This window comes from Oreochromis aureus, linkage group 15 (genome assembly GCF_013358895.1).
Source record: "Oreochromis aureus strain Israel breed Guangdong linkage group 15, ZZ_aureus, whole genome shotgun sequence".
Classification (NCBI taxonomy): Eukaryota; Metazoa; Chordata; class Actinopteri; order Cichliformes; family Cichlidae; genus Oreochromis; species Oreochromis aureus.
Genome location: NC_052956.1, coordinates 4,860,505 through 4,888,426, shown reverse-complemented (window position 1 = coordinate 4,888,426; position 27,922 = coordinate 4,860,505). Strand labels below are relative to the sequence as shown.

The following is a 27,922-nucleotide window of genomic DNA, read 5'->3' as shown; positions in this document are numbered from 1 at the left end:
ATTTTGTGCTTGTGGAAGCATCCTCTCTAATGCTAACCTTTGACAGGCATTCAAAACAACAGGATCGCTTTGAGTGGCAAAATTACTGCAAGTTCAAAGTTGCAACCTGCTTTTCATCTTTGGAGCTCATTATTATTATTATTATTATTATTATTATCATCATTATTATATGACTACATGAACAAAACCAGAATTATTTCAACAGAAATCACACCACAACGGAGTCCTGTTATAGTGGCTTTATTCAAACAGTCAAGTAGCCACACTGTAACTGCAGCACTAACAGTTTCATACTATAAATGAAACTGGTTAATAATAAAGAATATATCTGATATGAAATGTATTAAACCCATGACCAATACTATGACAGTACAGTACAAAACTGTGAACTTTAATTTGACACGCACACTAATCTCAGCATTGGACAGTATACAGCAGGGTACACTGATCATGTAAAAAGCAAGTGCTCAAACCATTATGTCAGTTTCACTGAAGTGAGGAAATGTCTGTGTCCATGTTCTCATGTAGGCTTTTGTCTATTCACATATTGAACCGATGAAGCTAATGAAACACACAGGGGATAACAGTGGAAGACATTTGCTGTAACTACTCAGCGTCAGAATCGCTGATCTTTGTGCTTTCACAGCACTCAACGGATCATGAAAAAGGACTAGCCACTATGAAGTCATGATCCCACTGCTCTGTACAGGAAGTGAGGAGAAAAATGGGTTCAAAAAAAATACACAATAAACCAATGTACAGATTCACAGCATCCCTGATTAAGTCCAATTTTTTATCTTCACTTCTAAAGATGTAAATTGTGACCGGTATTTGTTTTAACTTTGTAAATCCTGACATTCGTTTTCTTTGCTGCACAGTCACTAAGTAATAATCCTCAGTATGAACATTTGACCAATCAAAAGATATCGTAACCACTTTCAATCCCTCGTTGGGCTTCTTAAGGCATGTAAGAAGTCTCTGAAGGTTAGATGCACTGTCAGTTTAGCTTAGCGTCCCATGGTTGGCATTGTGACAGCCGGGCTTGTCAGAGTGGCATCCTCAGCCTTCCACTGTGACGTAACAGTCTTGATCTGAGTGTAGAATTGGATGCCCTAGTGGTAAATCGATAACAGATATGTCAGTGAGTTATCTAGCACATGACAAAGTGTCTGCATTGTGCTCTTTCAATACTTCAGTGGAGGGAACTGTGTTGATCTGAGGGGATGATAAACTACTTCTGCTATTTACCTGCTTGCCATAGAAGTTGGTATCTCCTCTGAATGAACCTCTGGAGCCAGTGAAGGAGAACATGGGGAGCGGGACGGGGATGGGCACATTCACACCAATCTGTAAAAATACATGTGTGGATTATGAAGACACAAATCTACTGCAGGCTGCAAATACAACAAGGATCGGAGCATGATCTGTTTAATTTGGCCAGCTTACAAAGGGAGAAAGGCCTGGTGTTTAAAATCCAAGATCAACATACAGTTTCAATAAAAACAGACCCGTGAATATACATTTAAGAAGCCTATCAGCACCACTGGACTAGCATCCAATTATCAGCAAGTCCAAAAATGAACTACAAATTGGCTCCTGCTGCACTAATCCACACGATTTGGGATTCGTCCATGTTTTAATGCATTGGCAGGTAATATATGACATAGTTTCAGCTGGCAGTGTAAAAGCAACTTCACTCCAATAAAAACATTCCCACTTCACATGTCTGCTTTACTTTTTCAGAAATAAAGCGCCTCCCACGCAAACCCGCTTACTCATCCAAGGCTCAAACAGGTGACTCACCGTGGCCTGAAATACCACAAAGGTGGCCGGTTTACACGCTTGTTTGAAAACTATATCTTCAGCAAACAAAGAGCTTCATATTTTAAAGTCTCCCACCTGGCCGACGTCCACCTCGTGTGTGTATTTGCGAGCTGTGGCTCCATTGGTGGTAAAGATGGCCGTGCCGTTGCCGTAAGGGTTTCGGTTGATTAAAGAAATGGCTTCGTCCAGGCTGTCGGCCTCCAGGACAATAAGGACCGGTCCAAAGATCTCTTCTTTGTAACATTTCATGTTGGGCTGAAAAGAACAGCAGAGGGATCGCGATCAGGACTTCAAACTCAACAAAGGAATTCTTAACAGGACAAAGCACGAGTAGGTTTGTGTCGGGGAAGAAAGGTGAAAAAGTGCTTTATATGCATTTCACAGCACTTACAGCTACTTTCTATTTTAAGGTCAGCTATGTGTGACACTCAACACTTATAACCAGAAACCAGAAAGGGTGGGGGGAGACTCTCATGCTGAGAGGGCTGCTTGTTGAAGATTCAAACTTTCAGGTTTAGGAATAAAAGCATTTTTAAATCTACTTTTAAAGCCAAAAATCAGAATTTTCACACAGGTCTGTTCTAAAGATGTGCTTAGCAGGAGGGGAAAATCAAAATCTGTGGTCACATTCAAATAGGTGAGGACTGATTTTGTTTCATTTACAACAACCCTAATCAAAGACACTGAACTGATTGAAGTGCTCATTTGATTTTTTCCTCAGATAATTACAGCACCTACCAAAAACAAATAAAAGTTATCACATTAAAACATTCTAGAGAGTTTGAAATTAGCCTAGACAGTTTAGTTTAACATTACTTTAATAGCGTCTGACCCAAATTAAAAGTTCTCAGCTCACCTTAACACCAGCTAAGATGGTAGGTCCTACAAAGTTTCCATTTTCATATCCTTTGACTTTAACATTTCTCCCGTCCAGCAGCAGCTTGGCACCTTCATCAACCCCACTCTGGATCAGAGACTCTACCCTGGCTTTGGCTTCTGGGGTGATCAAGGGACCCACATCTGCCCCAGGCTGATCACCTAAAGCACACATTTTGACGTTTAAGAAAAATGGCAGTATGCATGACAACTGACGTAATCTATTTATTTTTCATGGTGATACGGTTACACAACAAGTTACCTGAGTTTACGCGGAGCGATTTAGAGCGCTGCACCAGCTCTGGAAGCCATTCACGAGACTCCCCAACAAAAATAGCAGTGGAGAGAGCCATGCAGCGCTGGCCAGCTGCTCCAAAAGCAGCGCCCACTAGCTGGTTGATGGTGTTCTCTTTGTTGGCATCAGGCATCACCACACCATGGTTCTTGGCACCCTAAATGCAATATGTAGGACACGAAATCTGTATGATTTCCCTCCAACGGAGTGCAGAACATCAAACAGAGACATAAGAGCGCTAATCACACATGCTACAAATCCCAGTGACTGACATCAGAGGATTTAATCACCATCTTGGTAACAGCTATAGGAGATAGACCACTACCCATTTTCATTCATATTAGTAATAACAATTTCTAGAAATAGTCTAAAAAATAAATAAATAAATAAAAATAAGTTCCATCAGGATTTCCCAGACATGGACTTACTATGGGTGAGATCTGGCAGGTATGTTTACCAGCTCAAGACCAACATATATGCAATCCACCCAACTATTTCTTTATTTTTGCAAATAATTGTTAATTTTTCAGCACACTTACTATTAGGTGCGCTTTTTGCTCTTATTTTGCCGCTGTTGTGTCAGTCAAGGACTTGATTCACAGGCGTCGCTCTACATGCTCAAGCGCCACTCTAACCAGCACAAGAAGCTGGTTTATATCTTGTTACACCAAAGTCACCCAGCTTCAGAGCAGGACAAGGACTACAGCTGCCAGCTGCTGTCCAAAGCAATTAAGAGTTGGACTCCAACCAAGAACAAAGACCTGACTGGAGAGGCAGCTGATTCTTGCCCCATTATTTACTGTCACCATGTGCCATCTAAACACTGCCAGTGTAAGAAGAGCATATTCGGTCTGTGAATACCATGTTGGACTGCACTCTCTTGCCATTCTTTGAGCCCCGCTCGTAGATGTACTCTCCAGCCTGGTTGGAGCCCACAAAACTGATGGCTTTGATGGCCGGGTGGTCACAGATGAAGTTTACCGCTGCACAAACAAGGAAAAAAGTCAGTCTTTTCTGTTCTTCTGTGTCACACCCTCAGGGCACAATATATGAGCACTGATACGGAGATTCAAATTCTCCTGCTTCAAACGCCTGTAGATTACTTACAGATATAGGCTGCACATATTATGGAAATATCTTATCTACATATTGCCAGAAGGGTATATGATTAATGTTTGACTCATCCTTGGACCTTTCTCTATTGTTTATGACACACACAGACTGTGAGCTCCTCAATGAGCAGGGAATTACTTACGCACTCACCTGCATGCTGTCCATGGATTATGTTGAGTGTACCATCTGGTGCCCCGGCATCCTGGAGCATTTTGGCCAAAAGCATGGTGCAGCCTGGGACTCGCTCAGAGGGCTTCATCAGGTAGGTGTTGCCGCACACCATCCCGATAGGGAACATCCACAGAGGTATCATGGCGGGGAAGTTGAAAGGGGCGATGCCGGCACACACTCCGATGGGCAGGCGGTAGGTGTAGGTGTCCATGTCCTTGGTGATGGAGGGTAAGGTTTCCCCCAGCATGAGGGATGTAATGCTGCAGGCGTGTTCAACCACCTCTGAGGAATGAGCAAGAAAAGGATTTAGGAAGTCAGCCAATAACAAAGTGCCTAGATAAGCAATCTGAAATAACACATACACAGTTAACTGATGAGTCCATTATTGAAATTTACACATTTGCCTCTTAAGATTTAAAAAAAAAAAAGAGCCTGCCAGCTCCATTTCCCATGAAAAAACTGTAATAAAACTTGTAAGTATTTCAAGCACCATTAGCCCCGGTACTTGCAGCGCACCTGCACATGTAGCCTGTCTTTCAGCTGATAATAGAAAAGTTAGCCTGCCAGAATAATTTAGGCACCCTGAAACTGGGATCAACACCAAGAACAAAAAAAAAGAAAGAAAAAAAAATTACTTGGCAGCTGCGTGTTGTAATAAACAAAAATTAATTCCTTCGTCTGCAACCGCACACAGCCCTTAATTTCCAAACATGATTCCTGTTGATGCAAGGCTGCCAGAATGAACGAGTGCACCTCAGCAAGGGAAGCTGCATAATTATCTTTAAATAGAGTGCAACTAAAAGCACAGTGTGAAAAGTGTTTTACAGAAGACAGGAACACACTTTAACATCAGGACTTATTATTGTACTGCTGCAAAAGCATTGCAGCCTTTTTCTTCTTAGAACTAAAGCCTTATTAAAAGCAGTTAAAGCCTCTAATATGGCCAAACCAGTACTATTGTCCACTTTTAAATTAAAGCTCAATGTCCCTTCTTGCATAGAGTGTCTGCGTGTGACTTTAACTCCCAAACTTTTACCCTGGCTGTTGTATAAACCGCTTCACTTGAGGAATTTGATCTCATCTGTATCTACAGCAGGACTAATCTAATCAGGACGCCAAAGACTAAAAGGAAGACTAAAAGTTGAGTCAATGCATTACTTACGCAGTCCTCTAAATACATCTCCCTCTGCATCAGCCAGAGTTTTGCCCTGTTCCAAAGTGATGATCTTAGCCAGCTCTTTCTGAAATGTTAGAAGAAGAATTTGGAGAGAATTATTTCAACAAAATCAATAAATTATTTTGACATATATGTGACCCATCTCCCTACAATGTTGTCCTTGATGAGCTGTTGGTAGCGCAGGAAGATCTGCTGCCGGCTGAGGATGGAGGTCTCGGACCAGGAGCGAAAGGCTCTGGAGCAGGAGTCCACAGCTGCCAGCATCTCCTCCTGTGTAGCTTTAGGAACACGTCCCACCACTTCATTAGTGGCCTGCAGAACAGGACACGGTCCATAAAGACAATCAGACAAGTAAACTGAAAGCAGGGGAAGTCATTATTTGCATGTGCATCATTTCATTAATATTAATAACAAGAAATATTTATTTTTTATCCTTATGCGGTGGAAGGAGATGAATATCTTTTCATGCTACAATCGCTCATCACTGTTTTGCTAGAGGCTAGTATCTGACAAGCTAAACACTGGGCTCGTCTGTTGGAGGATATAAAACATGACGGGTTGTATAGACTGGGCTCAGATTTCTGTCGTTTTACATATTAGGCTATTAAAATTTGACAAATCAGGACTTATTTATTCCATCCAATATTCACAAGTTACTACAACAAATTTTACACTGTATACTTGTAGCCAGATCGCATTACTCCAGCCTGTGTGCAGGTTGGGCACAGTTCATCTATGAATACTTACAGGGTTGTGGATGTCAAGCCACTCAGACGTGTTGGACTCGACAAACTTGCCATCGATGAACAGCTTGGTGGTGGGCTAGAAGATCAAAGAAGCATATGATTCAATCTGGATGCATCATTCGCCATCACATCCATTCATCACCACAACATATGCAGTTATTTTCCAAGGCATTTTGCTCTGCTTCACTTTGCATGCACTCAGCTGTGTTACAGGTTCATTTTGAATTGTTTAATTTAAGTTTGCCTCAGACATTTCCAAGCAAAGCTGTACATCTTCCATGCTACATTACCCGTGTTCCAATCCCATTCCTCCTCCTAACTCAAGATAGATTTTTAGTATACAGTGTGTATGCACTGGAAAAGTCAAGGTCTATATCCATTAGCACTGCAGCAGTCGACTGACAGAAAAATAGACAGCTTCAGTTTGAGCAAAAAAAAAAGAAAAAAGAACACCGGGAATCTATTAAACTTTAACATATATAAAATGTGCAAGAGTCCTGAGCCACTTGTTTCTTTATATTTTGCTACCGAGGAGACATATTTATTTATTTATTCATTTTATTCGATTTTTTTTAGAATAGTCTTGAGCAATAGTTCTCCGGGCTTTTGGAAACTCTTACAAAGTTTTTCTTTGTAGAGTCCAGTCCTTCCAGAAGAATGTTTTTTTGTTTGTTTGTGTGTTTATTAAGCCCCTTAACACTGACCTATGAATCACTCAAGCAGATAAAGGGCCCCTAGTTCAAGGGATGAAACGGTGTTGCGTCTACGCATAACAGACAGCTTGGAAACCAAGCACCAGTTTTAAATAACATTTTTGTAAATTGTTAAGGCATTTTGTTACTCGTAGCCTGTTACAAAAACACATAATTTGTTCCTACTTCTGTAGCTGAGTCAATGAAAAAATGCTAAAAACTGGCATCAAATACTATTTTTGCACCTACAAGGTGATTCTTAAAGAGCCATTAGAAAAAAACTTATCATATCTTGGCATGTTGTGCACTGTTCCCTTGAAAAAAATTGAGGAAACTCAACAACTGGAAGACAAAAGAAGAAGTGGCAGGTCTAAACATTATCTACAACAGTAGATGAACAGTATCTGAAGGTCATGTCCTTAAGAAACAGGAAAAATACCATCAGGGTTTGTTCCACTATTCAACACTGGAAAGCTTGGGATTGGCAAAAGCTTCATTTTTCAGCATGACAATGATCCCATATACACTGCCGATGTAGTAAAAGTTAGAAAAGTTAAGAAGAAAAAGCCCACAAACACACACCTACACACAATGGAACACCATCAGTCATGGACTGGCCTCCCCAGAGCCCGACCTCAGCATTATTGAAGCAGTGTGGGATCATCTTGACAGAGAACCGAATAAAAGGCAGCCAACATCCAAAGAAGAGCATTGATGTCATTCAAGAAGCCTAGAGAAGTATTCCTGAAGACTACTTAAAGAAATTACAAGAAAGCTGCCTAAGAGAGTTCAGTCTGTGTTAAAGAATAAAGGTGATCAAATATTGACTTCCATGTACACCGGGCCAACCACTCTCCTGAAGTGATATATTGTTAATGATGACTTGCAACACAATGCTCCTTGCTGCAAAATACATTTAAAACTCTAAAAATTATAACTTCCTTCTCTGCAGTTTTCCCACTTTTCATTTTCATCTATGGGGTGGACTGTATCCTTTAATGGGCCATTTGACATTGATGTCTTAAAAGCTAATATTCAAAGCTTCAGTGCACACAACTGTAAAAACTGATGTCTTGGACTTGATGTGATGGATATACTTCAGACTCAGATTTCAAACACTAGCCAAAAAATTATTCAGAACATGCATAATAAACATAATCAAAGAAATGAATATTTCTGTTGTAATGGGCAAAGGAATTGCCTCTTTTGAGGTTTTGGTGGAAGGCTTCGGAATTTAGTATGACATCCTGTGCTTTCTTAGCCAAGACTCCCTTCGAAAGGATAAATAAAATCATTTAGAAATTATGCTAATTCAATCAGAAAAACTTCACCAAATACACACACACACACACTCACACACACACACACACACACACACACACACACACACACACACACACACACACAAAGAGTGCTGCTGCTTTGTTATTATGAGGATATGTTTTTCCAATAACAAAAATATTACTCTGTTATAAACAAATGTCATGCTGTAACACAATCTGACAAAAGTAAACAAGCATACTCTTCTGACAATCAGAAGAGACGGCCCTTAGCGCATAACACGAAACCACTGCTAAGCTATAAAAGGTCCTGAGTGATGGCTCTTACCACTGAGGAGGATGAGTAGCACATACGACCCAGCTGGAGGGGGGCCTGTGAGAAATGACATATCAGACCATTATTTAGAGCTTTTAAATCACTGTCTGTGCAAGGTCTCACAAGAGCTACGTCTGAATGATCCACTGACGTACCATATCTGTCCACGTGATGTAAATAAATAAATGTTATTAGCTAACCAACCTAAACAGTCACTTAATATTGTCATGTACTTGCAAAAAGGAGGAGTGGACTGTGTACAACGTGTGACTTTGCTAGCTAACAGCGCAGGTTGTTAGCCGAGTTTGGTGCATAAACACTGAACCAAACAAACAGTTGTATATTGCACGTTCATCATTTTACTCTACCTTCTTATTTAAAAGGGATCGGAGAATTGCCGCCATTGTGGAGAGTGCAGTGCCTTTTTTTCCTGCTCCGAAGCCCTTCAACCGACCCAGGAGACGGAGTGCAAAGAGAACTTGAGCTTGAGAAGCGTTCCAGAGGGCAGAGCGGTGGATACAAAGCTGCGCTTTTCGCCGATCTACAACCTTTCCCTGGTGTGGATGTGAACGAGGAGAACCAATGCGGGTAATTTGTGGATCAACGAAAACTGCGCGCGCAACCATTCGCTGATTCCTTTCAGTGTGGGCGGGATATACTTAACTTAAAAGCCAATCGTTCTGCGCGGTATACCAGCAGCCCTAAATTACGAGACACTGATTGGCTGTGGCGAGAAAAACAAAGCCATAGCCGTCAAGTCGTCGATTGATCCTGGAAAAAAAAGGATAAGGAAAAAACAGTTTTCAAACTTCTGTGTTAAAGATGTCCCTTGCCGTAAATGCAAGGCCCGGCACTTTCTTAGGACAAAATAATAATAAAAGTGATTTTACAAAAATGTTTCGAAGTAAACGCTTATTAACACCTAGTGCCATGTAACAGTTTCCATGGCAACATGCTTAGAGGCAACATGGAGTTCCTACAGTGGGATTGTCATGATGTTGCGAGATGGATTGAGTCTTTAGGATTTCCGCAATATAAAGTAAGTTAAACCTGACCTGACCTTAAGTGACAACATTGAAAAACTGAAAAAAAGAAGCTTGTTAGCCTCCATTAAAACAGTTCATTTCTTAAACTTCTCACTTTATCACGTGTTTCTGTCGCAGGCATGTTTCACCGACAACCTCGTAAGTGGAAGAAAGCTTATTTACGTGAATTGCATCTACTTGCCAAGACTGGGAGTCACAGATTTTAAACACATGCAGGTATTAAAAAGAGGCATTAGTTCTAGTTGTTGGCTGAAGTGCTTTTAGCATTTCAAACGTGTGTTCAAGGGCGTTTCAACAGAATGAGTACTGCTCAGTGTTTGTACTACTGCATTCAACCTAACAAGTAATATGAGATGCTAAAATAAGCAACGCCATTTTTATCACCTTGCCCTAATTTGTATTAAAATTTGACATCTGGCTTAATAGAGTCAGATTTTGCATTTAAAAACACAAAGGGTTGGTGAGACATCACTTAAAGGGGATCTGTCATGCTAAGTTAACGCTCCATAATTTTATTGTTAGATTCTTCTAACGCATTCGCGGGTTACGCAAATTCGTATTTATTATACTGCGTATTAGCACAGTCTTTAAGGTCACCCTCTCTCTGAAACAGCCATCTTTCCTCCTCTGAATGGCTGGCACTCATATACAAATGGTATGAGCAGCAAGTGGGTAGGGCTGCCTAGCTCGAAAGCCAGATCTGTTTGCCTAACACTTATATTTCTTATGTTTCCCCCCCTCCAGCTTTCTGTTGTCCTATTCTGGTAATGCCATGGGAATTGTAGCCTCAGTTTCCTGGTCCTAGCTGACAGGAGTGGCACCTGGTGTGGTCTTCTGCTGCTGTAACCAGTCTGCTTCAAGGTTCAACATGGTGTGCATTTAGAGATGCTCTTCTGCTCCCTATTGTAATGAGTTTGGTATTACTGTTACCTTCATAGCTTCATAGCAGCCTGGCCCTTCTCCTCTGACCTCTTATATCAGCAAAACATTTTCGCTTTTTGGACCATTCTCTGGTTGTCCAGAAAAAAACCCCATTAGATCAGCAGTTTCTGAAAAAGTCAGACCAACCCCTTCTGGCACCAACAACCACGCTCAGCTTGAACTTCTGCAGGTCATCTTTACCATGTCTATATGCCTAAAATGCATTAAATTGCTGCCACTTAATTGGCTGATTGATTGAGTGTAGATAGTATCAAAGATTGAGACAGCTTCTGAGTCTAAAAAGTGAACTATTTAATGCAATTAATTTTATATATTTTAATGACCAGCAATTGACCAGTAAAAGGGGGCAGCTTCAAAAAAGGTTTTAGTTGTATAGAAGTCTATGGGAAAATAGAATGTATCAGTTCTTTCCTGATGAGTTTTAGGACTCAGTCCCTTGTTTCAGGTCATTTTGAATAAACCATGACATCCAGTTTGTAAAAAAGATTCTGTGTAAAAGTAAGAAAGGAGGATTTTCAAGGAAGTTGCCTGACAAATTGTCAGTGATAAGTTGGTTTCTCAGTCAAACAAATCCCTCTCCAGTCACAGCTGGCTTCAAAACACCAACATGATGAGGGTGAAAATGTTCTAGTTGACATCACAGTGACTGCATCCATCTTTCCTATCATTTAAGGCCTCGGATGGCCATACTGAGAACATCCTGTCCCACTGCTATCGTACAGAGCCAAGAGCAGAAAAAGCCTAGAGCACTCTAAAGGTTCATAGGGATTACTCATACATATATTATCCCCTTTATATAGGTTAAAACATGGGTAAAGGTGTAATTGATCCCCCTTAAGATGTGGTGGGAGGTTATAAAGGTGTTATATCTTTCTTTGACAATATAACACATAAAAAGCCAGAAAACAGTGTTGAAAATAACTGTTATAACCACCTTCAGTTGTGTTAGAAGTCTCTGCAGTATGCACTACTACAAGTTGACTGGAAGCAGCACAAAATAACAGCACATGTTTGGCTTTCTTTTTTTTTCTCGGAGCAGCGCGACATCCAATTAAAGCGTGTGCTGTAAACATCACTGCCAGAAAACACACTCAGATCAGCTCTATCACATATAGGCTGTTTACAGTTACAGTGACTGTTTTTTCTAATCTGTATTTCTGGGGTCATAACTAAATTGGCTAAATGTGCCATTCAACTCTGCTAAACTCCCAGGAAGCATAAACTGATAATGAGGGGTATGGAGAAAAATAGTCTCAGCAAAGAAGCTGTTAAGTCATAATTATTTTTTGGTTTAACCCGTAAGTCATTTGATACATCAGTTTTTATGAGTGTAACCCTGTAACCTTTCTCCCTGTTATACAAGACTCTCCTCTCCCTCTCAGTGGGACAACTTTATTAAATAAGGTTAGATAATGTAAACATATTGCGTGCTTTCTTAAATCCCGCTGTGTACCCTGCAGGTCATCTCTGCATGCGTGCGTGAGCTGCTGGGGATCACAGAGACCCTGTGGAGTCGCAGCATCGCTGACCCTCCACGGGACACCGTGGGCCTGTTTTTGGAGAAAAAGAGCCGGACCAGCGAGCGGGTGGACAGCCTCACATACCAGCGGTTCCTGAGGGACATGCACCGGTGAAAGAAAGAAAGAAAAGCAAAGAAGGAAAGTCTGAATCACAACAGTAAAGGAGCCCATCACAAAAAGCCTAAGACATGTCAGTGTCATTTCATATCACCAACTGTGAGCTCATGATGCAAGCTTGACATTAACACTTCCCACCAGCAAAATGCTAACATGTTCTTGATGTGGCTGGTTTAAAAAAAAAATCATGCTCACAAGGATGCATTGATTCTGCAAATCTCTTGAGACAATAAAGTCATAGTGTGACATGTTTTCATACATGTACAGTTCGTGCACAAACACACACGTGGTCCAAAAAGCTCATGCCCTTCCAGTTCTGGATAACAGTGAATGCTTAAACCACTTAGGCTATTCATATTGATCTCAAGTGGGTGTGTTGTAACTGGATGGAGTTATTGATCTAGAGTAGAGATCCTCAGGGTAATTCTTCTGGATGACAACAAACACCTATTTCAAAGTGCTGTAAGGCCCTGGGGTGGTATAGGTCACTGTTCTTACAGGAGCAAAAAAAAAAACAAAAACCAGCAAGTCCAAGAAAACTACAGTGCTGCTGCACTTGAATACACTTGTGCACATATAGGCTACTTTGCCAACTTGCACAAAAGGCCATAGGATCAATGCATCAGATAGGGATGGGTCCAGCGCCAAGCAGACCCACGGGGGAGCCGGGCCTTTCTCTTTCAGCCAACTCAACACTTTCTTGCCAATAATCTATGTAATACATGCAGCATTGTTCAGCTATAGCCTATTTTTGGCTTTCACCCACTAGAAGCACCTGCAGCAGCAGAGGTTTGATCCAAGGGAATGGATGGATTTTTCAATACCAGTCTTGTTTAAGCCTACGGGCTACTTGTTGTTGCCTGGCTTACTTAGCCTTCATGTCCTGCATGTCTGAATCTGCATCAGCATCTCAGCCCCATATTTTTTTCTTCTTCATTTAATCAAATTGAATTCTTAGAGAATATCATAAGCTCAATCGACTCAACGTTCGTGCAGCAGAGTTCAGTCTCCATGAATAAATGATGATGCCTGCCTGTGAGATAGGCTGGGAGGCACTGCATCTGTCTGTGCACACAAATGGTCTCTGTGCAGCTCAGAGCGCACCGATTACCATTCCGAGCACAACACCTCTGGTCAGAAATGGAGCCGGGTCGGTGGTTGACAGTAGTCCGGGGGCAGTAAGGAGGGGAAGGGGAAGGGGAGGGGATATATTACGGCAGCAACCCTTCAGTCAATCTGGATTAACTCACACTGAACCCTGCGTCGCCGGCGAAAGCCCGTGAAAGCGATACGAACATCTGGCCGGATTGAGCACAGTAGCGGCAGCAGCAGTCGCTCACAGCGCTGCTGTAGACGTTAAAGCTGCCCGTCGCTACAAAGCTATAGAGGCGTTTTCTCTTCTGGAGCTGCATCCAGGCGGATGCGCAGTAGAGACGATCCCTACACAGCTGCAGCCTCAGAGCCACGCCGGGACCCTTCAGCTTGTGTGTGGGTTTTTTTTCCTGTTTGTTTGGGGGGTTTGCCTGTGCTCTAGTCCTTTTTTTCGATAGGGGGAATTAGAGTAACATTTTACCGCTTACACAGGATCGCAAAGGAGCCGTCCTTTATCTGTTGGTTATGGATTTCTTGAAGGGCATCGCTGGTTTCGCAGGCCGTCACATGCTGTAGGAACCAAGACGCGTGTTTCGGGACACCTGAATTATCTCCAGGCGGCACATTTTTTTAAGGCAAGCCACTCTCAGTATGCCGCCAGCCCCCTTGGGAGGAAATAAGCTCAAACCCACCCTCCTGTGACTTGGCTCCATGTTTCAGCTACAAGGTAAAATAATAAAAATCAGTATTTTACAGGCTGCCTTTGGTGTGAATTGGAGCCTCTGAACTCTTTTGCGGAGTCTGTCTTTCAAGAAGCGAAATATTGACTTGAAGTAGTTCTCTTAGGACTCGTCTGAATGCGCTCAGATTTTCCCTTGTGACATGGGTTGTGGCTGTAACCCCACCAGCCCAGGACCTGTACCGCAAGGTCAAAAAAAATCTCCTCACACGCCGAGGAACATTTTATAAAGAAAATTATTTTTAGCATCCACTTGTATGTGTTCGGTGCTGCTATTTTCCTCCCCTCTGATACAGGTGAAACTGAGAATAATGGCCGTGGTGGCTGTGATTCATGTGCAGGAAAAGGCTGATTTATTGCATGTGTTTTGTGTTTTCTTGTGTGTTTTAGAGAGATTTGTCTCTGGTGTGCTCTGGTCAAACCCATAATTGATATGCAAATTCCTCATCAGTAATTAAGCTGTGATAAAGTCTAAATGAGCCGAAACTGATAACAGGATCATAAGTCTGTGGGATGAGGAGGTGGTGGTGGTGTGGGGGAAATGGTCCTAGTGATTTTTTTTATAAAGGATGAGGTATAATGGTCCTGTCTAGTGAGGAGTGTTAGTTATCACGTATCTTATTATCCATGAGTACCCGAGACATTATTGTAACTGCTACACCAGTGAAACAAGGCCCACGCCTCATTTTGCTGCTTCTATTTGCTCTCTGTGCTCTGTGAATGCACTCAAATGTTGGTGCTTATGTGCTGCTTCCTTTCACTGACGGAGGAGGAGTGATGTGTGGTTCCTCAACACCCGGGCTTTTCTGCAGACCAGCTCCATACTCACTGACCCAAATTTTTCTCCCCACAAATTGGGTTTTGTGTAGCTTTTTTCCCCCACTGGAGAAGTGCTTGCATTCAGATCTGAAACTGAGATATGGCTCACACAAACTTGCACACCTGCTTAAAATGTGTAGTATGTGAGAGATGCCTTATGGTTGCACAACTTAATAAGGTAAAGGAGATTTATGCATTATTAAGCTTTTTTTAAAAAAAAAAAAAAAGACAATTTGGCTAGTGCTGCTACATGAGGTAGAAATCTAGTATCCTGGGGGTCTTTGAAAGAAGGAAAATGAGTCAGAAGGTGCAGAGATCTCATTGTGGCTGATGGCTGCCCCCCCTTCCCCTCACACACATGTAAATGATAACATGAGGGAGTCGTGCTGTCACCAATAGAAGTGTTTTTGCACTTCCTTTACCCGAAATTCACTTTGGAACTGACAGATGTAAGTATCTGCACACCTGCTGGTATGTATCATGCAGAATATTCAACTTGAGGAGGCCACATTGATATTCAGACTTAGTGTTTGAGGATTCTGCGTTCCCTGTCTACCAGAAGACAATCCCAGGTCATAAGCCCATCACTTCAGGGCACGTCGCAACGGTGCAAGAATTAAGATCACAAATCGGTGATCAGAATTTAAAATCTGTCACCTGCTTCAGTGAAATGCTCAAAGAAGAATATGCAAAGTGCTTATACGCCCCGGTCACGAGGTGTCTAGTGTATCAAGGTGAATTTCTTGTGATGAAGGGGGAAAAATTACAAGAAGGCGATGTAAATGCTGATGAACTGCACTTCTGTTGATGCAGCGGGGTCTGCTTAGTATGCCGTCCGTCTGGCACGCATGTGGATGGATAGACATGCACTCACGGGCTGAGAAATCATTTAATCTGCGTCAGATTTCCCCATCAAGTCATTTTGGCTTTTATTACGTGCAAGACTGGGAAAAAAAATCCAATTCAATCCAGAATTAGCTGAGTGCACAATCTCCTCATCAGAAATGCTACAGTGGGTCTGCTCTGGCCTTCAAGCAAAAGAGTTGTCAAGGTCCTTTTCCTTCAGAGAGGACTCTTTGTTCTAAATAATATTAGGTTATCTGAAGAAGAAAAAAAATCAGCCACTGATTACATCTCACCCTAAAACTGACGTTTGCTGTGTTGCCATGGCATCAAGGCTGTCACCCAAAGAGCTATCACGTTCTAACATTTGCAGACTCTGTAGGAAAAAAAAGAAAAACGAAAGGAAGACAGGGTGTCACAGCACATGGCCACATTCACATGTGTTAGTGAGTTCGATGGTCCTTCGTAGCATCAATGTTTGGTCTGCTGCTCTGAGCTACACAAGCGTTTACCCGACAAAATAGAATTTCTACCAGCTCAGTCCAAATATGATCCACTTCAGCAGATGCTGCGGCTCCATTTGCTCTCATAAAAGCAGGCAGGATGAGGAGCTGTTTCACTGTTTTGTCGATACCGTTTTACCGTCACGTTGCAGCATCAGTTTACCTCCTTGACACAACACAGCTTATATATATATATATATATATATATATATATATATATATATATGTATTTGGCAGTGTAGCAAATGTCCGGCCTCTCCACCCCTCACCACCTCCCACCGGCTAACTCAGGTGAGACTCTCCCGAGATGCCACCGCCGCCGCTGCCGTTGTGCCGACCTGCGTGGAGACGCTGGCAGACTTCATCTCATTATCTTCCCCTCCTCGCAGGGATGCTTTCCCTGATTTCCTGCCCAGACGCGGATTGCAGAGGCTTTCTCACATGAGCTCCAGCATAAGTTAGACCATCTGAAAACATATCCCCCATGACCTCACCGGCCGGATTGGCATGCAGCATGCTGCATAAGGTTTTTCTTGGCCAATGCTACCCCAGGGAGGCTATAGATACCCTCTCCTACTGTTAACTGCTACTGCTGCTGCTGCTGCTGCTGCTGCTGCAGCACATGAATGTGTCTCTATAGCTGGGGATGAGGAAGGGGGGTTGTTGTGTAGTGATCTGGCTCTATTAGGCACAAATCCACCCACTGGTGTGTGTGCGTATGTGTGGGAGTGTGCTGTCAGTCTGTTCTGTTCTCCAAGGGTGAAAAGACCTGCTCGGAGGTAGTAAACGAACACTTGATTGACTAAGAAGGAGATTATGGTTAATGCATCACTAGATTATCTGTTTTCTTGTTTATTTGTGGCCCTCCCAAGTCGCTCCACTATAATGAACAGGCCGACCTAGTGGATAATGATTTTCTGGGAGGTTTTGGGGGGGAGGTTGACATTTGAAGATGAAGTGCGTGATTGATGAATACATTGATTGATCATCTACTTATTTGTTCATGTACCTGATGAGTGCAACCTGTTATGCAAATCTCTGTGGAAGACCAGTAATTAAATGCAAATTGAGGAGACAGTAAGAGATATTTCCTGGCCCATCTAAGCAGCGAGCGGCTGTCCTTTTGTCCTCACAGAACAAATTTTGTAGAGATTACTGTTGCAACCATTCTCTTCACGTTTGGCTGAGTTTTCAGCCATGAAAAAAAAAAAAGAAAGAAGAAGCCTCATCTCCACAGAGTGAATCAATATCGTGTCTTCAGCGCCATTCGAGTCTGGAAGTAGCAGGTCCTCTCTGCCTCATTGCACAACCAGAGGCCGTACCATTCAGAGTCAGAGCAGAAGGTGGTTGGCACACCAACGTGAACACACTTAGGCAGGCTGTCCTCTCACGCTCGTGCGCGCACATAAAAAGTAGATAGTCCGCACGCATACTTGGAAAGCACTACACACGGCTTTGCAGCACTGCTTCACGGTGAAGTCATCTGCTCTCTTTAAAGAGAGTCATGACAACATTAAATAATGATCCCACGGTCCATTTCTCACCAGCTCAGATCGGTGCACCGCGGCTCCCCGCACACATCTTGTGGGATTTGGTAAAGTTGTCCCGTGTAAAAATGGGTCAGGAAAAGACATTTATTCTCCGCTGCTTCATCAGCAGCATTCATGAAAATGTCATACCCAGCGTGCTCTCTCTCTCTCTCTGTCTCCAACAATATCATTCCTCCCCTTCCTATTATGGCCCATTTTAAAAGGAATGGTTCCTGCCTCCTCGTTAGGGCTGTAATACGTTTTACCCAGCTGTCAGGCACCGCATGCCCTCGCATGGCAGGGTATCACACCTGCCTGTCTGCTGTTTTCTTTACTCTATGATATTTTCTTCATTCTCACTCTGTCAAGGTTATTACACCGGGAGTTGTGTGTCACCGCTCCAGTGCAACAGAATCTTTTGAAGCATGAAGGCACTCAGTTGACAGGCCTCTCTGCTAGGGCTGGATTTTTCTTTTTAAGTGTTTATTTTTCTTCTGCACACTCTTCGAGTCCCAAAACGGACAATAGAGGCATTACCGGCAAACCACAGGAAGCTGTAATCATAAATCAGCCGTTCTCTTCGGTATTTAAAGGTCGGCCTTTGGATTTTCACCCAGGTTGTGGGATTGGATCTCTTGTTCTGTGTGTTTGATTTGATTGGTGTCCCTTTCTGTGTGTTGTAATTGGACACCTAGAGGGCTGAATATTGCATGTTCGACCAAAGAAAAAAGAAAAAAAATGAGTTCTAAATATAATCTCGACTACTGTCGCTCTTGCTCTGGTACATCTGATCTCCAAAGTCTTACTTTTATGAGACGGTATATCCCTGACAATGTCTCAGGATGCATCAAATGGATCCCTCCTTATTCCCCCCACATCTCAGCTGTGTCATAAGTAAGAGCAGCATCAGGGAGAGAAGAGAGAAAATCAATAACAAGGCATAGCACATCTTCGCTGAGGCACAGGGCCCAATCATCCCTTCCTATTGGCGATATGATCCTGGGAGATATCAGGATAACTCTGATGAGACCCTGGACTGCCAGTCTAGACTTTCATCCTTCTGTACACAAACATAAAAGGACTGGCATTATCATATATATAAAAAAAAAGTATGATCAGAGGAGTAGGGGCTTAGAAGGAGAGCTGTCACAAAAATCTTACAAGACTACCAGGGATGTTTCACTCTCAAGTCGGCAGGTGACTAATTAGTTTCATGTCTAATGGTGCAGCATTTATTGTTTGTTCAGGCATCGATTTGCTTAGCTTCTTGCTCAGACTTTGCGCTATAAAAACGAGAGCTATGAGCTGACAGTAATAGTGTTTGCAGCCTAGTGGAAAATCTTTAACTTTGCAGAGCTGAATCGCCCATTTTTCTTTCCTTTTTTAAAAGAAGATCTTTTTTTTTCATGTGAGATTGCCCAGCTTGAATTATAGATCTCAGGGTTTGCACTCGGTGCCGTTTTCACAAACAGTTTGATCATCTCTGTCTCTCTTTCGTTTATTTTTTAGGGGCATCAACCTGATGACAAGCCAAATGGAGTCTCTCCTGGTGTATCTGATCGTCCTCGGTGTGGCTGTGAAGGCCCACAAAGTTCAAATCTGTCCCAAACGCTGCGTCTGCCAGGTGCTCAACCCTAATTTGGCCACACTGTGTGACAAAAAGGGGCTTCTGTTTGTGCCCCCTAACATTGACAGGCACACGGTGGAGATGCGTCTCGGGGATAACTTTGTAACCAGCATCAAACGCAAAGACTTTGCAAACATGACCAAGCTGGTGGATCTGACTCTGTCTCGGAACACTATTGGCTCCATCGCGCCTCACGCCTTCAGAGATCTGGAGAACCTACGAGCCCTTCACCTCGACAGCAACCGGCTTACCCGCATCAACAACGACACCTTCAGCGGCATGTCCAAGCTGCACCACCTCATCCTCAACAACAACCAGCTCACCCACATCCAAAGCGGGGCCTTTAATGACCTGACAGCACTGGAGGAGCTGGACCTGTCTTACAACAACTTGGAAAGCGCCCCCTGGGTGGCCATTCAGAGGATGTCCAATCTCCATACGCTCAATTTGGATCACAACATGCTCAGCTACATCCCAGAGGGCACCTTCTCTGGGTTGCAGAAGCTTAAGCGATTGGATGTGACCTCCAACAAGCTCCAGAAGCTTCCTCCTGATCCTATTTTCCAGAGAGCCGGGGTCCTGGCAACATCTGGGAAAATGGGGCCTACATCTTTCGCACTGAGCTTTGGGGGGAACCCGCTGAGGTGTAACTGTGAGCTTCTTTGGCTGCGGAGGTTGCAGAGGGAGGATGATCTGGAGACCTGTGCTTCACCGCAACACCTCGCCGGACGCTATTTCTGGACTGTTTCGGAAGAGGAGTTCCTGTGCGAGCCTCCTCTCATCACCAGGTACTCTCAGGTACGTCTTCAAGTTAAGCTGTGGACCGTTAAGACGTAATACTCTGTACTGCTTCACTCTGAGCCACACATCAGATTGTGCCTTAGTTAAGGTTGCACTATTTGCTGCCTTTGACTGTCACACCAAATATTAGCTTTGTGATTCAGAGAACTCTTACAAGAGTTGTGGGACTCATCTGGGCCACTCAGCTTGCAAATGATCATAAAATATAAAGTGCTTAAAAAATGAAATCAAACTGCAGCACCTGATGGTGTTTTTAGAGGAGTTCTTTGGTCAGATTTTCAGTTTTTAGTTTTAATAAAGCTATTTGCAGTTTAGGGGATGGGGCCGCAGTGCAGCTCTCAATACACAGTGGAAGCTCGGAGTGATTCAATCCTTGATTCATGCATCCAAACAAAATTATCTGATCAAATCCTTGCCAAAGAACTACAGATATATCATCTCATTTACATTCAGCAGACCTATTTTGCATAATTGCAGAGAAAATTAACTTATATTTGGACTCAAGCGTATGAACTGCGATGTACTGTCTCATTGATTATCTTCCCGTTATAATAATGTTAATTCAGTAACGTGACAATGATCAATTGCTGATTACATTCACAGGGAATGAGATTGTGAAACGCAGCATCATCAATAACGGCATTAATAATAATATCTAAGCCACACCGTGCAGCACAAAAGTACTTCTGTGTGTAATTTGTGTTTATCAGTTTTGATCAGGGTTGTTATCTAATTGGTGTTAAAAGAAGCTCTCCCTCTGATTGCCTGTTCCTCCCTTTGCCTCAGGAGCTGCGAGCTTTGGAGGGTCAGAGTGTGACTCTGCGCTGCAAGGCTAGGGGCGACCCTGACCCCATTATCCACTGGATTGCACCTGATGGACGCCTTATGTCCAACTCCTCCAGGGCTGTAGTCCACACCGACGGCACGCTGGACATCCTAATCAGCACTGTCAAGGACTCCGGTCTGTTTACACTGCAGTGACTGGACTTTTGTGTTGTTGACCGAGCGAAATTAGTTGTTTGCTTGCACATAAGCATGGAAGGCTGTAGTATTTACACCGGGTGATAACATTTTGAGTGTGGAGACGTGCCTGTATGCTGATTCGTGGCAAAGTTCCTGTCATAGGCATCTGTTTGCAAAGAAATGTGTTTTGACACTTTTACTTGTTAACAATTAACATTTAAGATACTTGAAATTTTCCAGAAACAGTGTCTAACATCTTGAAACACATCCGTGTTCACTAGCGCCAGCAGCCGAAGCTAAAGGTCCTTTTTTAAGCTTCTTGTGCCGGTGTAAGTACTGTCTCTGCATTAGCTTTGACAGAAGTTGGAGTGACGGGGCGTCCTGTGTGACTAGTCTAGATGTAAGTGTTGACTGATCAAACACACAAGCAAAAGTATCAAAAGCTACTGCCATTATAAACTCCAGCTGGTGAAGCATTTGGCATGAAACACAGACCTCCCCATGCTAGCCTTAAAAATGGCACAAAAGCTCAGAGAGGTGAACTGATAGTGGAGTCCAGGCTGTATTGAGCTTATGTGCAACACAAGATACACGATGTGATTTGGACTCATCAAAGCGAAATGTTAGAAATCTTCACTAGCAATGTTCATCAGTTTGATAGGAGGCGTCGACCACAGTGAAGCTATGTGGACAGAACGTGCAGAGACCGAAACAGGATTAGAAAGAAAAATAAAAGACCACAGCAAGAGGTGACGCTGTATTACCAGCCGCTGGCTGACTATTACATCATTTTAGAGTTTCTGTTAGTGCTGCTTAGGTAAAAAACTTGGAATTTGATATCTAGTTGCTCAGGACTTCCACAGTGGCTACTTATCCCGAGGTAGTCCTTAGAACTGTCCTGATTCAAAGCAGAGGCTTTTCAAGTACAACACTAGAAAGATTAGATATTTTGTATTAATTAGTCTATAAGGGCTGGACGGCTGAGTTTGTTTTCCTTTGGAGAGAGCTAGGTGATGTTTTTCCAATGTTTCCAGTCTGAAGCCAGAAGTGACCATAAATAAGAGGGGAGGGGGGTGCTAAGTAAAAGCTACTGTTGAAGGAACAGACTGGATGGGTGTTTTGCACAGATCGCATATCTGCTAATTAGTGCTAAGTAACATAAAAATGAAATACCAGAATTTGACTCGCAGAGACGAGAGCACAGACTTCTTGGACGATCTGTTAGTCCAATTAGGCAAACAGAAAGCACTTTTATTTGTCAGATATTTGCATTAAGAATGCAGTGAAAAGCACCAACGCCATAAACATCAAGTCTGGTCCAGTTCACTGATTTAAATTGTTTACGGTGAAGCCTCGTAGAGAGCTACTGGCTATATCCGCCTGTCTTGGCAACCATCTGTCCGCACAGACTGACCCCTAAAAATGCACAATTTGAAAACTGCACAGTTGTCATCAATGGGGAAATCAATTAGAAGGACTGAAACTGTTTTTGTAACCTTTGTTTTTTTAAAAATTCAACTTATTTGATGTGTTTTTGCTGGAAATAGTCGCATTTCAGCATGGGAGTTTATCACTGACTAGCCTTTTGGAGTCAGCCTCAGGGGACCATTTGAAAAACTGCAGTTTTTGCCTTGTATCCAAAGAAATTTTCACACAAAGTCAGTAAAAAACAAATGTAGTCAAACATAAATTTGTACAGGATGGAAAGAATGGACAAAAAGGCAGGTGAAAAATAGCCCACTACCTCCATTTCAGTTCATTTCAGTTTATTCTGGTTTATAATTCACATCAGCAGAGCCGGAGGATCCTCTAAGGTCAGAGTAATGTATAATTCAGAAACACAGAGAGTATGCATGGCTCTGTGCTTTGTTTGTGACCACTCTGATTTGTCTGCACAACCGTTACACCAAGCAGACGAGGAAGTGGTACAGTGATCACAGTGCACCAGAGAATATACAGTACTGTGCAAATGTCTTGAGCCACTCCTCATTTCTTTATATTTGGTTAGGAAAATTGGAAATAGATGCAGTGACTTAGTGAAGCAAGTGTAATTATATATGGAAATACAGAATATGAGGAACAAATAGAGTTTGTACAATTGTAACAAAGTTGAAAGTCAATGTTTGGTATGGTCACCTTTATTCTTAAACACAGCCTGAACTCTCTTAGGCGACTTCTTATCATTTCTTTAAGTAGTCTTCATGAATAGTTCTCCAGGCTTCTTGAAGGACATTCAAAGCTCTTCTTTGGATGTTTTTTCCCTTTTATTCTGATTATCTCACACTGCTTCTGTAATGTTGAGGTTCTTGCTCCAGAGAGGTCAATCCATGACTGATAGTGTTCTATTGTGTGTATTTTTCTGTTTAGCTATGCTTTTACTGCACCGGCTTATGCATTGCATGATGGATCAAAATGTTAGGGTACCTTTCAGCATTTATATATTCACAAATGTTTAGAAGATCCACAAGAGTGGCTAAATGCAGAGCCTCCACCATGTTTTAGAGATGCTTTACAGATGGCTGTAGATGCTCACTGTTGTGCTTCCCTCCTGACCTCCTCTATATTGTCAAAATTTGAGCCAAATTTTACATATTCGGATTTGGCACTCCATAAGATCTGTTGCCACTGACTTTCAGTCCGGTTCTTGTGTAATTTGGCATACCTCAGACTTTTCTTCCTGTTTCCCTTTCTTAAGAAGGGCTTTTTGACGGTCACATTTCCGCTGAAGTGTATCAGAATTGGCTTGGACAGTAGATGGATTAGCTGAACATCCAGATGCATCTAATGGGTCTTTGCTGATTTTTTTCCTTTTATTTCTTAAGGACATGACTTTCAGATACTGTTCATCTTTTGTAGATGTTGTTGTTGCACAAATAAGTATCATCATTGGCATTTTCTGACAGATTCAACTGAAGAAATTGGAACTAATAATATATGTAATTGGTTCTTTGCCAAGCTCTCTATTACACATTTATGACCCACAGGGCTTATTTGTACATTGTGATGAATTTAAGATGGCAGAAAGTTAATCTGTTTGGTTTTTGTTTCAGGTTCCTTTACCTGTGTGGCTTCCAACCCAGCCGGAGAGGCCCACAGTGCAGTAAAGCTGGTCATTACCAAACTCCCTCACATCACCAATAACACAATCGAGGAGCAGGAACGTGACCCCGGCTCATCAGATATCGCCACAGTGACCAAGACTGGGGCAGAGGCAGGAGGGGTGCCTCTGGGGAATGCAAAGACGAGCCAGGAGAAGAAAGTAGTAATTGCTGAGGCCACCTCGACCTCAGCCCTGGTCAAGTTCAACTTCCACAGGAGTATTCCTGGAATCCGCATGTTTCAGATCCAATATAATGGGACGTATGATGATTCATTGGTATACAGGTGAGCAAATGTGCACAATGTTAGGCTCTAGAAGAAAAAGCTCCTTTTCTTACTGCCCAACAAACTTTAAAGCTGAATCTAAGCGTATGCATGCATTCCACGGCCCTTGTTTTACCTTCACGGTGTTCTTTGAATCTCTAAATCACTTTGGATGTTTAGTCATTAAGAAATGGACCTGGCTGTCAACACGATTATTTGTGACGTCTATTAATCCTATCAGGAAGATAGACTAATGCGCTGTATCTGACTTCTCATTCTTCGACTCGTAATCTCCCCTTGCTGGAGTGTGTCATTTACGACGTGCAAAGGCTTGATAATGCTTAATCAACAAAATCAAAACAGAATGTCAGCACTAAGCTGCGGACTCATAGGAAGATGAAAGACTAGTCTTCCACAGTTTTTACAAAAAAAGCATCAGAGGCTTCACACATGCCCATCTGAGGAACTGGCGTACACAGGATTCTTTCATCTCTGCACCCTTTCACCGCATATTTTGTGCTAATCACTGTGATATGATAGGATCATTTCGCAAGATAGCCCACTGCCCCCCACCACCACCCTTTTTTTCTCCCTAAATGAACTTCAAAGTCAGTAACACATATGGTGTATCAGCCGCGGCCACAGAATTAAAGAGACATTAAAGAGTTGTGTCCCGTCCCGTAATCCTGATGTTGTGAACAAACGGGGGATCTGCGTGTCCCCAGCTACCGATGCAACCTTTTATCTGTAATGATGTTTGAGAGAATAAATCAAATGTCACAAAAGATTATGCCTAGACAGATCGTAAATAGCCCCCTGAGAGATAAATGATTGTCATGTCATTTTTATCCCTACAAAACAATAAGGCTGATAATCTGATTTGCTCTGTCTCCTTTCATTCAGCCTTCTCTAATCTAAAGTATGTCGGAACAGTCACAAAGCCTTTTCTTCTTCTCCTTTTTTTTACAGGATGATACCCCCGACCAGTAAGAGCATCTTAGTAAACAACCTGGCGGCTGGTACGCACTACGACTTGTGCGTGTTGGCCATCTATGACGACCAGGTGACCTCGCTCACCGCCACCAGGGTGATTGGTTGCGTCCACTTCACCACTGAGCCGCAGTACCTGAGATGCCATTTCATGCAGTCCCAGTTTCTCGGTGGTACCATTGTGGTTATCATTGGAGGGATTATCGTGGCCTCTGTGCTTGCTTTTATCATCTTCCTCATTGTGCGTTATCGGGTGTGTAACCAAGGGGATGCAGATAAGGTCAGTGGGCGACGATTCCTCGCATTTTGTTCTTTTAATCCTTATTGGTTCTGTCTGTATTGAAATGTGTGTCTCATAGATTTGCTTTCATTCCTCTCGCTCTCGCCTTCTCCCTGTCTCCTGTCAGGCGCTAGAGATGGGGGATATTAGGTCACTGAGCAGTGATGGACAGCTACAGGGTTGTGGGATTCCCAAGTCCCTCTCTAAACAGGTTCTGCGGCCAGAGAAGAATGACAAGGACTGCCTCCGTGTCGCCCTGCCTCCCTCGGAGCCAGCCAAGCAGCGAACACCTGTCGTGGTGGCGTCCACGAAACCGTCTGTCCCCGACTGCACGGTCTCTACCTCAGCTGGAAGTCACAGCTGGCACCCAGCCTCCCCGGGCACTCCGAGACCCAAGCATTCGACCGCTCCGACAAAACCCTCAGAGGCTCGCCGAGCTGAAGCAGATGTCGAGCTCGAAAACATGAACCGGAATAACTCGTCGGAAGTGAAAACGGCCCAAGCCATCACTCTCGCTGTACCGGGCCAGCCCACCAAGTGGACTGCCGTCCCCAGGGGTCCGCGGCCCCATCAAGTCGCTCCACAATACATGACTGTTCCCGCAGGACGGATGAGGGTGAACCGCAGGCACTCGTTCAATGCAGACTCGTACGCGGAGCGCTGCTACATGGCCTACCCAAAAACCGGGGCCAGCCTGCGCTCCAAACGCAGCTTGTCAATGAGCGGAGAGCTGCCGCAGCTCGAGAGCACAACAAACATTCGCCGGGCCAGGGACAAGCTCTCGAGGTCTGAGTGGCTTCTGGAGAGCACTTTATGATTTTGAAGTTTTGCTACCTGCGCTCTCTTGGATTGCTGGATTGGATTTGTGGCCCGTGGTGAGCAGACAGGATTTTATGCCATGGGGTTTTTTTGTTTTGTTTTTTGTGTTGTTGTTTTGGAGCTTTTGTGCTCTTTGTTGAAGGACCTGTAGGCTTCTCTCGTATATCTGGGAGAAGGCAGGCGACACAGGGTTTACGGGAAATGTTTCACATTTGTTTTCTACCTTATAACCTATCAAAGTCTTCTTTATAACAGAGTTTGATCAAACTTTGACGAAAGGCACAACAATGTATAAATCGAACTTCATGTACAAAACAAAACAAAACATGTTTTAGTTGTGTGAGATACTATATATCTCGGTACAACCATAAGTGTTCATGTGGTATCGAATGCAGTAACCTGGACAATACTGTATTATAACAGAAGCATCACACAGGGGATGGGGTTATTATACTTAACAATCTCATTGCCTGTTACTTAAAGTGATACAATCTCTGTAGACTACACGATTCTTGTCTCCAGCTCTGCAGACAGTGACATGTCTTAATTACTTTGGATGTGGTTTTGGAGAGATTACGAATGTGCTTTACATCCCAGAGGTGTAGGAAAAGAATGTAGTAGACTGACAGCCCTCTATCTTTTCATCCCCACCCAGCCCACCCCCAGACACAGCACAATGCAGCATTTCTTTGTGTGTGTGTGTGTGTGTGTGTGTGTGTGTGTGTGTGTGTGTGTGTGTGTGTGTGTGTGTGTGTGTGTGTGTGTTTGTGTGTGCGTGTGCGTGTGTGGCACAAGTCGACTCAGCCTAATACTGCCCTCCGGTTTGAATCGATACATTTTTATCACGTAATTACACGAAGACTCAACTCTGATAGGATTCCTGTCATGACTGATTTGAGCGACGATTGAGCCAACACCCACAGCGTGACAAGGTGCGGGAAGTAATCGGATGTTACGCGTGGATCCAGGGGAATGATTCATTTTCATGTTTTTGCTTTGTTTGTGTTTTTCCCCCCTAACTTACTGAAGTGATCGTGTCATGCCGATGACAACCATTGTAAATGAAATGAAATGTAAGAGAAACGGTGACTGGGAGGACGTCTGCTCTTGGTTTTTTGCTGTTGTTTCTGTTTGATGTTTACCAGTATAAATAAACCAGTGATTTAAAAACCAAAAACACCACAAAAATAAAAGGAGGGGGTAGATTTATCTCATTTTCAGCTTCTCTGGTTCATCTTCCCCTGCAATTAGAGCCCTGTTTCCGAACAAAATAATAGCTGAATCCCTTAGTTCTCTTCGAGCTCTGCAACCCAAAGTAGTAGTTGGCCCTGAGCCTTTGTGTTTGTTCAAAGAGAGGAGGGAAGCGGATGATGAAAAGAGGCCACGCTTGTCACCGGGGACGCCCCTCGCCTGCGCATCTCTTCAGTCATCTGACAGCA

General features: G+C 43.1%; 2 protein-coding genes across 7 annotated transcripts; one reads left to right on the top strand and one right to left on the bottom strand.

Moving 5' to 3' along the window:
• Positions 1-224: 224 nt before the first annotated feature.
• On the bottom strand, positions 225-9,041 carry LOC116332260 (methylmalonate-semialdehyde dehydrogenase [acylating], mitochondrial-like). Its single transcript, XM_031755143.2, has 12 exons — positions 8,859-9,041; positions 8,503-8,547; positions 6,204-6,278; positions 5,607-5,768; positions 5,442-5,520; positions 4,259-4,561; positions 3,857-3,978; positions 2,963-3,152; positions 2,681-2,862; positions 1,900-2,079; positions 1,249-1,347; positions 225-1,112 (listed from the first exon to the last, which is right to left on the bottom strand). The coding sequence occupies exons 1-12, from the start codon at positions 8,892-8,894 to the stop codon at positions 1,008-1,010; spliced, it is 1,578 nt and encodes a 525-aa protein (XP_031611003.1). The 5' UTR covers positions 8,895-9,041; the 3' UTR covers positions 225-1,007.
• Positions 8,956-27,678, top strand: lrfn5b (leucine rich repeat and fibronectin type III domain containing 5b). 6 transcript variants are annotated; one of them, XM_039599494.1, is made up of 9 exons: positions 9,208-9,529; positions 9,654-9,752; positions 10,281-10,407; positions 11,939-12,188; positions 19,150-20,065; positions 20,855-21,029; positions 24,082-24,415; positions 25,364-25,664; positions 25,792-27,678. In XM_039599494.1, coding segments are annotated over exons 4-9 (2,418 nt in total). In that variant the 5' UTR covers positions 9,208-9,529; positions 9,654-9,752; positions 10,281-10,407; positions 11,939-12,186; the 3' UTR covers positions 26,482-27,678. The 6 variants fall into 6 exon arrangements, with proteins under 6 accessions (XP_039455431.1, XP_039455428.1, XP_039455429.1 ...); XM_039599497.1 differs by lacking the exons at positions 9,208-9,529; positions 9,654-9,752 and adding an exon at positions 8,956-9,078; XM_039599495.1 differs by lacking the exon at positions 10,281-10,407 and having other exon boundaries at positions 9,654-9,674.
• The last annotated feature ends 244 nt before the right edge of the window (positions 27,679-27,922 follow it).